The sequence below is a fragment of the Thermobia domestica genome, chromosome 8 (assembly GCF_964235325.1).
Source record: "Thermobia domestica chromosome 8, izTheDome1.hap1.1, whole genome shotgun sequence".
Taxonomy (NCBI): domain Eukaryota; kingdom Metazoa; phylum Arthropoda; class Insecta; order Zygentoma; family Lepismatidae; genus Thermobia; species Thermobia domestica.
Window position 1 is genome coordinate 289,130,662 of NC_137461.1, and position 12,241 is coordinate 289,142,902.

General features: G+C 34.8%; 1 protein-coding gene across 10 annotated transcripts in view; it reads right to left on the minus strand.

Annotated features, from left to right (window-relative positions):
- The window catches only part of ctrip (E3 ubiquitin-protein ligase ctrip), a 117,479-nt gene that overhangs the window by 20,141 nt on the left and 85,097 nt on the right, over positions 1-12,241 (minus strand). For all 10 annotated transcript variants that reach the window (XM_081769957.1, XM_081769963.1, XM_081769964.1 and 7 more), the window contains 6 exons: positions 11,065-11,259; positions 8,540-8,716; positions 7,457-7,648; positions 5,812-6,003; positions 2,764-2,969; positions 840-964 (listed from right to left, as the gene is read on the minus strand). In XM_081769957.1, coding sequence (XP_081626083.1) covers positions 840-964; positions 2,764-2,969; positions 5,812-6,003; positions 7,457-7,648; positions 8,540-8,716; positions 11,065-11,259 — 1,087 coding nt within the window. The remainder of the gene's footprint in view (positions 1-839; positions 965-2,763; positions 2,970-5,811; positions 6,004-7,456; positions 7,649-8,539; positions 8,717-11,064; positions 11,260-12,241) is intronic.

The following is a 12,241-nucleotide window of genomic DNA, read 5'->3' on the forward strand; positions in this document are numbered from 1 at the left end:
CTATTTATTCGTAATTCAGACCTTCACGTTTTATATGCATAATAATTCAATCTACTTACTGTTTACCAATTTGATAGGCAAGTGTTATTACGATAGGGATGAAAAAGAAAAATGAAAATGAAATGAAATCTTTGAGTTTTACGTCCCACGGTTATGCCGGTTAGGCTAAAGGAGACGGAAGGGATGAAAAAGAGAAAATGAGAAAACTCTTCTACATAAATACGTAAAGTATTGTTTAGTCAAAATATTGATCAACATTTTTAGGTTTCTTCCAATACTTTTTAAATTAGATACAGAATTAGGAATTAGATTTCTGGGCTTTCGGCATCTATAGTCATGTTAGCCCGTCACGTATGAAGGATGATGTCCCTCGGCGATTACACTATCCGAGGAAAGGGAAAAGAAGAGGCCTGGGACCTGTATGTTAGGTAACATCCCGGCATTTGCCTGGTCTGAATAAGGAAAACCCAGGAAATCTTCACTCAGGGTGGCTGGCCTGACAAAGCTTTTATACTGTCGACCGAGTGTCCCCACCAGGAATCGAACCCGGGACCGCTACGCGGGGCCACCAAATTGGTACAATGACTTAACTAGGCTTCTGAGATTTACAAAGGTGGCTATTTAATTTTAATTACAAACAATTATACCGCAGTCTGGCTTCTCGTTACGAAGATACTAACAATGGCCAATCCAATTATCGCAAGACTTGTAAAATCACCCAATTTCCCCTCCCGATCTTAGAAAAACTTTCGTAGTTATAACGTTAATTACTTCTAAATCAGTCTAGACAACAATGTAACAGTAGCACAAATTTTCAATTATCTATTTGCCGCACTTACCATTCCAAAGCTCGTCTCCTTTCCTCCTTGGGCTGTTTTTATTGCTGGTTCCTTTACCTTTCCCTCGTCCACTTGAACTAGAACCTGGTTTACTACTCTGATTTGGTTCATCCTCTGGAACTGGCCTGTAACAAATATTATTTTTTATGAATAGAACTTACTTAGCTTTATTGACGGTTAACAAACTACGAGGGGTGATCAGAAAGTAAGGTTACAAAGGCTGCAGTGAAACGTGTACATATTATTTCATATAACAATATAGCCAATAGATAGTACATTATGAATATAAAGATTTGGTTATTTTTGAGTCTTCATATCGGTTGAGGCACTTGAAAAATGAAATGAAATCTTTGAGTTTTACGTCCCACGGTTATGCCGGCTACGCTACAGGAGACGGTGATTATGAGAAATGAATGAAATGGTGGAGTAAAGGAAGTGGGAGGAAACGGGAGAATCCCGAGGAAACCCACGCACACGGTGTTTGTCCACCACAAAGTTCACTTGACGGGGGCTGGGATCGAACCTAGAGGTGAACGCTCTACCACTGAGCCACCGCGGCCCCCTAGGTTGGTGCTCTTGTCGCATCGTGGGATGAGTTTGAAGATTCCCTCGTGGTAAAAATCCTATAATTGCGTGTTCAGCCACTCTGTCACGAAGTATTTCACCTCCTCATCTAATGCGTACTGCACAATATCATGCACAATGTGACGAACGCTTCTGAACGATATTGCCAATTCTGCCATCACATGCCGTAACGTGATTCTTCTGTTGTTCTGAATCACCTCCTCTATGTGAGCTGTGTTCATGTCTGTTGAGTTGACGTTGTGCTGGTCGGCCACTGCGCTTCTCGTCGGTGACGTTTTCTCTACCAGCCGCAAACTTTCGACACCATTCTGCGACATGCCGACGAAACATTACAGTCTCTCCGTAAACCTCTACCAGCTGACGGTAAATTTCAGCCGTAGTTACATGTTTCGCCCAATGAAATCGAATAACTTCGTGGACTTTTTCGCGAGACCATTTTTCAAACGAGTTGCCGTACAGTGTTTACATCTACTAGTGTTTACAAACAACTAGTGACGTAGATGGCAGGTGGCTGAAACTGCACAGGTGCCAACTCCATGTATTAAAATTACCGTACACTTCTCAGTCCCTTATAACAGACGAAATTCCAGATATATCGGCCTTCTAACCATAGTTTCTGATCCCGCCTCGTAGTAAATCAAGCCAGAATGACATTTAAGTAACAAAATACACAAATAACATTCTATATTCACTTTGGGGTATTTATTTGTGTATATAATAACAAATATCTAACAATGAAATGAAAGGAAATCTTTAAGTTTTACGTCCCACGATTATGCCGGTTAGGCTAAAGGAGACGGTGATGGTGAGAGATGAGTGAAATGAAGAAAGTGGGTGGAAACGGGAGAACTCCGAAAAAAAACCATGAGCACTGTGTTTGTCTACCACAAAGTCCACACGACGCGAGCTGGGATCGAGCCAGGGACCCCAAGCACCGGAGGTGAGCGCTCTACCACTGAGCCACCGTGCCTCCATATCTAACAATGAATATAAAGTAAGAATATATCTAACGTACCTTATAGCGTCCGTAAGTAAACATGATTATTTTTCAAAATAACTAACAACAAAACTACTAATGGTTGACAAATTTTGACAGATGAATTTTTCAATGTACAACCTCACATTTACTGTCGTATACAGAGATTACATCCGCCAAACCAAATCTGAATTCCTACAAAGAGCAGATATTTAAATACTTGAGTACCTGTTATTCTTATTACGAAAGAAGTTTCTGAATTTTTCTACTTAATTTAAACACAAGAAATGAATAATTTTAATGAAAAAAAAAAAAAAATATATGTATTTAGCGCTACTTGTTTACGACACAATACTAACTTACCTATAATAAATAGTATGTGTTTGTACCCAGATGCCTGCATTTCCTAGTGGTGCTTCATTGTCTGTATCTGTCTCTGACTGATCGTTACCGGCATTGCTATACTGACGCACTGCTTGGTATACTGTCATGTTATATGGTAATACTTGGTCCCCAATTAGGAAGTGTAACTTATGACGGGCAGCACCTTGACTTATCACCACAGCAGCCTAGGTAGAAAGAAAGAAAAAAAAAAAGATCAACACTTATTTTACCTTTAATATGGATACAACTTGATTTATATATACACACACACTGTGATTCAGTTAATGTTTCTTTAAACAGAGCTTCCCCTTGGACCTTTTAACTTTTTCCAGAAACAACAGAAAGATTATGGTAAAAATGTCAAGAAAAGGATGTGTAAACTTGCATAGTACTTAAGATAACACTGCTTTGTCAGAAAAAGCGTACATTGTTTCAAAATAATTTTGCTACTGAAATTAATTATCACACTTCGTTAACGTCATCGAAATTTCAGGTTCGTACTTAAAATATCCGAATATGGATCTCGAATAACATTCAGATATCATGAAATCCCTACTTGAAAAAAGTACTGTCTACGAAACTGAACTACAATATACTGTGATTGTGTGAACGAAATGATTTTTTTTTTTTTTTTTAATGAAAACTAAATAATAGTTTGGCCAGTTTGAAAAAAAAAATGTTTCCGGTTTTACTCTCAAGAAAACAATAATTATTTGGGTGCACGAGCAAAATTCGAAACATTTCCTCCGCAAAAATTCCAATAATATAGTGTGCACATTTAAAATTTGGTCTCGTTACCTTGAACATCTCACTCTGAAAAGATCCATAATCACACTTATCGAAGAATTCCCCCCAAAATGAGCGTTTATTTTCTTTACCTGTTTCTGATCTGTTATTTTTTTAATTACTAGTTATAGGTGGAATAGGGGAGCACCGTACTCTAGTGGTTAAAGCGTTGGACTCATGTCTACGTGGTCCCGGATTCGATTCCCAGCCGATGCTTCCCAATTTTCGGCGTCCACCTAGCGTCGTGAGGCAAACTGGGGAGTGACTTGAAAACAAGACGTGACGGTCACTAGGTCTAGAAAGCTTCTGATGCGTCTGTTACGGATAGGGCGTCGCAGCGTGCTGACCAGGTGCGCGCCGTTAGGCTCACAAATGGGCCGTTACGCAGTTTTTTTTTTTAAGTTATAGGTGGAAAGCATTTAAAAAAACATGTGTGTTTGTTTAGAAGATTGTGTGTACGGATACACAAACAAACGGAAAGTTATCTAAAAATGACTTTTTCGCCGTGTATGGATCATGAAACATGTAAATCAGTTTAAATCTTGAGTTTAAATGTTTCCACGATCACACGACTTTCTTTAATCCTACCGCCGCTGAAGAAAATAAAATAAATAAATAAAAATGAAATAATAATCATAAATCGTAGCAATTTCCTATCATCATCATCCACGAAAAATTTATTCGCACTAGTCTCTATGGATTTCAATTTCGAGACAAATTCCTGTAACTCTCAACTACGAAGAAAAAAATATTAGAACTGATTTTTCGAGAAAATCATTTTAACAAATATCGATCAGCAACAAACTACTGTTTCTGATAATTTGAGAGAGAAATAAATTATACCATACTGTTGGACTGTTCTTAAACATTTAATTATGAAATATTCCTTGAATGCCCACTTGCATTGTGTGGTTTACACTGAAAGTTTATGTTTCGCAAACAACATAAACTATTTTATGATGAGTAACAATCAAAAGTGGATAATACTTAAATGTAATGATTAATGAATCCATTGTTGCGACGTGAAACTTTGAACTCCACCGTCTTACTACGCGCATTTAATGCATGTGGCATGATGAAAGCCAGTTCGAGGAACACACTATGTTCAAAAATTCATGTTAATCAGTTCAACCACTTGGCCATAATTTGATCACAAACAAAATTAGAATCATTTTTATTAATACAAATAAATAAAATCGCCTCGGGCGTTAAGAAAGTTATTTAAAAAAAAAAACTTAACAAGCTATCAGTAAGATGCTTCTATTGAAATTTTCCATGAGAAATGGACAAACATCGAAAATTAATGTAAAAATTGACTGACTCCCGGAACGTATTGCTAATTTTTCTTATTTTAACCCAGCGAAGGGAGTAATCGACGCTAGAAAGGATATACTAGCGTCGATTACAACCTCCGCTGGCTTAAAATAAGAAAAAATAGCAATACGTTCCGGTAGTTAGTCACTTTTTACTATTATGAAGCGCTCTCAAATCGGTAGAAACAAAGAAAATATAATGGAAAATCAGAAAATAATACGTAATCTACATAAAAGGAAGTTAAATATTACTATTGTAGCCCGAATTGGGACTTAAACGTCATCGGAAGTGTCACTGTTCATCTCAGCGACCCCGAAAACCATTGATTCGACACTAATATCAGTCATTTTCGATCATTTATATATCTTCCCTTTCCCCTCCCCCAAGTTGCGGGGCTGAATTTGAATTTACATGGCATAGGAAGTATCACTGTTCATCTCAATGATCCAGAAAACTATGGATTCGGTACTAATATATATTATTTTCGATCATCTTTATAGAAATTCCCCTCCTTTCCTACGCTGCACTGTCAAAGTGAAATAAAAGAAACCATCCCAGGCCCGAACCTCATCCACGTTGAAAATTTGATCGAGATCGGTCGGGTGGTTCAAGAGTTATAAGTCATAAACATGGCGACTTTCATTTCTATATATATATATATATATATATATATATATATATATATATATATATATATATATATATATATATATATATATATATATATATATATATATATATATATACAAATATTCACGAAAACATAAATCAATTGAAACCTCGACTTAGACTTTTAATTTTTTTTCAGATTACAGAACTTTCTTAACTCCTATTGTCATTTGAATGTAATAAGAAATCTATATTCCTAGAGATTACTCTCTCATATGTAACTTACGACCTATAAAAAAAGTCAGGTCCTTAACCTACCAGAGTATCATCGATATCTTCTTCGCTGTTATCATCATCTGAATCTCCTGAGTCTTTGTCTCTCAGCCTTCCATAACCTCGCACGACGAGGTAACGCTCAATCGCTTGAACAAGAGCTAACGGGTCTATCTTCACTGTGCCACCTTTCCACTGCTTCAGATTTGAGCAATCTGGATGACGTTGTAAGTTACACTGAAAAACAAAACAGAAACATTATAAATAAATCGGATATATAGAAATGTTCTAATGTTCTAATGTAATTAGGATATTTACCTTTCTAATCCGTCAGATAATACTGCACACGAATAAGAGTACTTCTTCACTGTACATGGTAGTACATTCCAACTAAACAAACTGAAGGAATGAAGTGGTTTAAATTACGAGGGATGATCAATAAGTAAGGTTACAAAGCCTGCAGTGAAATGTGTGTATATATTATTTCATACAACCAAAATAAAAAACAGACTAGGTTATTTTTCGACAGTCTCCATAGCGGTTGAAGCACTTGTTGCATTGTGGGATAAGTTTGAAGATTTTCTCCTGGTAAAAATCCTGTCCTTGCGTGTTCCACCACGTTGAAACGAAGTGTGTCATTTCCTCGTCTGAAGCGAAGCGACGACCTCTGAGATGCTCATTCAAGAGCGGGAATACGTGAAAGTTGCTTGAAGCGAGGTCCGGGTTGTAAGGAGGGTGGTCGATGATGTCCCAGCGAAATTGCTTCAACAGCGTGATGGTCCTCTGGGCTTTATCTGAAGGAAGACGACGCCCCCTGTGAGAAGTCCTGGCCGTTTCTTCCAGATTGCTTCGCGCAATCGTGTCAAAGTCTCACCGTATCGGTCAGTGGTCACGGTTTCACCCACAGAAATAGAGTAACTGAGAGGACTTCCTCGCGAGACCAGTTTTCCAAACGAGTCGTCATTTGTGTTTATACACAACTAACGGCCGTAGCTGGTTGCTTAAACTCCACAGTTGCCAACTTTGTATTAAAATTACCGCACACTCCCCATTCCTCTAAAACAGACGAAATTCCAGAAATATCGGCCTTGTAACCTTAGTTTCTGATCCTTCCTCGTATAAAAACAGTCTTATGATTGTTTTTATTTATAAGTTAGATAAATAGCGTGTAAAGATAATCACCAACATTTTAAAAAGTTACTGCTGATTTTAGAATTTTCTCTTATAGACTAACTTAAATCACATGTGAAAACCTTTATGAAGCTGAAGTTTCTCATTTAGCATCTGGCAGCTGTCCTGCCGAAATTACGAGGAAAATAATCAGAGATTAGAGTGGTTATTAATCTTATCAAAATGTGCCAGATTGTATCTTGTTAAACAAAATATCATTTAAAACAAATTTGTTCATAAATGTTCAATATCATAAATTACTCTGTCTCTTGCAGGAATGCGCCCTGATGTATCTTTCTATACGGATTTTTTTTTTTGTTTAAACAATAAAGCTCTTTTCAAATCATTTTGAAACTGTCCATTTATTTTAAATTGAAATACACTTTCACGATCGCCATGAATACATATATATACTTAGCCACAAGCATAAAACACAAATTAGAAATATCAGTGCAAAAACGCACTGAAACATTTTATGAAACACGTATTACACTATTAATAAACATATATTGAAAAGTACCTTCAATTGGTGTGTGTTAAAGAACTTGAGGGCACTAGTTCCACCTCGAGGGCCACCAGAACCTGCTGGTAAGTCGTGTACTTTCACAGGGAACTGCTCTAATTGTGAAACACAGCCACTTAATTTCGCCACTAAAGCTGAGAGAGTGGTAGGATGCCAATCTTCAGGAACGTCATCCCATTCCCGATCCAACTAAAAAAAATAAAAAGAAAAAGAATAAATAAATAAAATTAAATTTTAAAAAAATAAAAATTACATCGAAAATACTAGTATATTTGATATGACTTTTCATATAGAAGAGAGAAAGTATATTTAATCAAATATTTAGATGTTAAAATAAAAACTAATCTTTTACTTTGCTAATAGATACTTGCTCATGATGTTACAGCCATGACAATATAATCTTGAAGACATCTGTTCCACAAATTTCTCAAAATTGTTCAGTATAGTTATCTACAACATAGAATCAGATAGAGCTACTTACATTAAAACCTGCTAATGAAATATAGGTATTTCAATCTCCGCACACGTAAGGATGAGTGATTAAATAATGCTATTTGTGAAAAATGAAGATGACCTAATTAACTAATGTCTAATCGCTTTCCATTTGAACCTTGATTTGTCGTAACGTACTTTTTGTTTCCTCGGTAGTAATGTGGAAGTCATAGAGCTCCTCAGTTTCTGTCAATGAATGGTTCTGCTTTAAGCTTCTACCAACAAAAATTTCCTAATTTCTATTTTACTCCACAAAATCATCTTTCAATACAACGCAAAATTTCATTGGACACCTCACAAAACATCCTATCTACTAAACGTAAGAACCGGATTGTTTTTAAAAATATAACTAGGTGTTTCTTAAGTTATATTTTCAAATGAAAAATACAAATAGGTATTTCTGGGAGTGGGTGGGGGTGGAAGTGAAATTAATTCAGGTCCTCCTGTCATTGCTTCCAATGGACAGCAACTGGTGCAGAAATAGAAACGAGGGAGGAGGGCGGCTTGAGTAGACTGAAATGTTATTTCCGTCTGGTTTTCAACTGAAAAGAATATATATAAACAGATAATCATTAAAACAAAACTTACAGGACATCCAGCAAAGACATGAAGGAAAGTTCTCAGTCTATCTTCTTGGCAGGAGCCGTTGGCAAGGAAATGGAGTAATGCTCTAATTAACCCACTGTGATTCACTTCAAAAGGAGAAATGTCGGATTCTATCACAATATCTCGGAGCTCCTCCAACGCTTCTAAACCTTCCGCAGGCTGCAACACAAGAATTCCAAACGTTACAAAAATTCTCATTTATTGGTAAAATCGTTATACATACCCTATCAAGTATTAAATCTTACTAGTTCTATTCTCGAATAGAACGTTACATTTTGCAATCATTTTATTAGAACATAATATCACTGAATATGAAAACATTTATTATTTCACACACTTTATGATATCGATAACGATTCCGACAACTATACACTCGAGTTCACATCATCCTCAATAGAAGTATTCAGTCTAAATGAGACAGGTAATAGATGCAGGTAAACGATATGGCGGAATGACGTAAGCGGAGAGAACCCACGGGTATGATTCATATACAAGTTCACATGGTTTAGAATTACACCGAGATCCTTCACATCAGGTGTGCTGAGCCACTTCCTGAATAAAATCCCACTTTATTAAAAAAAAGTGTCATAAAAAATTATTTTTAGTGCCCATCTCTTATGTTATATTTCTTTTGGTGATATAAAATCCTTTTCCCATATCATATTTCTTTAATCCATTTTTATTCCTGTTACCTTATCACTGCAGATGGACCTAGCTTGTTTTTCCGATATATTAGGAGAATATTTCGTTTTCTCAGTGGAGGATATATTGGTAAGTAACCATTTTTTTAAATTTTTTATTTATTTATTTATTTATTTATTTTTTTTATTATTAAGTTGAATCATCCTCTTGTGTGCCTACATAATTTAATACAGAAGTTCACTTTTGACTTTTCGTTTAAAAATAAACTCATAAAGCAATGTTCTTACAAAGTAATTTTTCTTTTTCCCCTGATTTCCAGGTGCCAGACCAACTGTCTTCCCTGATTCGCGGTATTTAATAAAAGAAAAGTCCACTAGTGAAGAAGATCTAGATGAAGGCTTGGTTAGTAACAGTGGATAATCAGACATGTAAACTAACCAAAGATTGCTATTTCAGCTACCGAATGCATTTTAGAAGACATCGTTAAAAAATGCGAATCAATGAAACACATTTTGTTAAAGAAATTCGCCCTTCTCCCCAACGAGCAGCTGTAACATTAGCATTTTCAGAAAAGTTTCAAGATACTGCTGAAATTCAATTTGAAAGAAAATAAGACGGGGTCCTGAAAATGTAGTAAATACAAAAAACACCATTAATTACTTTAATGTGATATTTCAATTTTTCCTCAAATTCCATTAAAAAAAAAAAAAAAAAAAAAAAAAAAAGCCAAAAGCCTGTCATACCTGCATATGCAAGTATTTAAAGGTATGACAAAGATCTGAATGGGGACATATTACAGTCGCCTATGTCAATTCTCTAACCTCCAGTTTTTAGTTGATTTTTTTTTTAATATATTAATTCTTATATACATTGACAATAATAACTATATTTATCTACTAATTGTTTTAAACTATTATGATTTTCTTACAAACTTCTTAAACGTTAAAAAAAAAAAAAAAACGCACGAAACCTTAAAATGCAAAAGAAACGTTAAATGCTATTATTAAGTATCACAATTACTTCGATTGACAGCTTCAGATTTACTTAATTTGCTTTAAGGTTACCATGTTTGAATTATCGGATTATCTTAATGAACAAGCAAAACGAGAGGGGGGATTCATTTCCTAAGCAAAATTCTCAATTTTCCTTGACATCCACGTTAAGTACTATTTTCCCTGACTTTTTCGTATCACTTTATTTTTCCTGATATTTCCAGGATTTTCCCGATTTCTAAGAACCCTATATAGAAAACTTCATCAACATTATAATATACAGGGTGTAGCGTAAGTAACGCCCTTTTTAGCTTTCATTGTTTTTTATTACATATTATTTTTGTTTGTTTAGTTTTACAATGTTCTACAAAAGTTTACAATAAATCTTTTTTTCTCATAAAATGTAGCCTGAAACCAAGAACAATTCGTAAGTTAAAAAAAAAAAAAAAAAAAAAAAAAAAATCCAACAAATTTCTGAAATTAACGTGGAAATATGTCAAAAGGTTTATAGAAGCGTTGCTAGTAGGGTTCAACATTGTATTGAACAAGAAGGTGGGTAGTTTGAAAATGTTATTTAATCACAATGAGTGTCATTGTTTTGTTTTCATGGAGCAACACAATTTTACAGAAAGTATTCAAAATTTAACTAGTGTAATAAATTTGAGTAACTAAGAAAAGGGCGTTACTTATGCCGCACTCTTTAGTGTTCTAGAATACTCACATTTATAAACTTGGAAGCAATATTAAGAAAACTGTTAGTTGATTTTGTCGACACAAAATTTCCTTTTCAAGAGGTACAGCGATGTAATATATAATGAAAAAATGGCCACAACATACATTATAGGTAATCAAAGACAATTTATTAATACTTACGTTAGCCTGCAGTTTGTTAATTGCCATGGTAAGTCGAGATAGTACGTTCATGGCTGGATGAGGCGGGCCGTTTCCTTCATTCACAAAATAAGATTCTACAAAACGAGCTGCTTGCTCACGCACCCACGTACGAGCTTTTTCTTTGTTCCCTGCCGCTAAGTTCGAACTGCTTGAAGACTTGCATAGAGGTGATTCCTAATTCAAGAGAAGTTAATTAGTGTTCGTGATTGCAAAGAGTAAACAGAAACTTCGCAACCTCTGCTTTGATAGTACGTAAACTATTGTCATACGTATACTAATAGTAATAATGACAGCAGAAGCTAGTTAAGTTCAGTATATATAAAGTAATGCATAACTTTGTTCATAGTCAAATATCAAAGTTGAAATATTTATTATAGTTTTCTCTGATATAGATTCATATTCTGTAAAAACTTTCTATCCGTGTTCCACCAGACTAATACTTCAAACTTCGCAAAAATCACAAAATTCTGAATTTTAAAAGATAAAAATTGTAGGAAGCACGTATCACTGTTATTACTCTAGCTATAGTACGTATAGTACTTACATAACAATAATAATTAGAAGAAGTCAACTTTGATATTTCATTCCTTTATTATAACTTTCAGCTTTAAAAGTAGAATTTGTTAAACTTCGATACTAAATTTGCAGAGGAATTTTTCCCTATTAGGGTTCAATAATAACATTTTATCCTAATAGACAAAATTAAAGAACAGAAAATGGTAAACAAAATGGTGTTTGTTCCAATATTATTGATTAATGCAGTTTCTAAAGTATTGATTAATGCAGTTTATACTAACGTCTGCAAAGTCACAACTGGCACGTAGTCCTATACAAAAATGAGCGCCACTCACAAATGGACTTGGATTAAAATTTTTAAAATCAGTTTTGCTCTGCCGATGAATTATTTAATAGTATTAAAAATATTAAATGTACTTTAATAGTATTTAAAGTACACTTACGCATTCAAACTACTTCGTTTTACATTTGAAATAAATGACGCTAAGAGATGATCTATGCCTTAACACACAAATTTTTACTTTAAGAAATCAACTAATCACAAAATCACCTTCTACTCAATTCTGATCATATTCAATAAACCGAATAAGTTTTTAAAAACAAAAACAGCTACAGTTACTTCCTCATTAAGAAGAAAAAG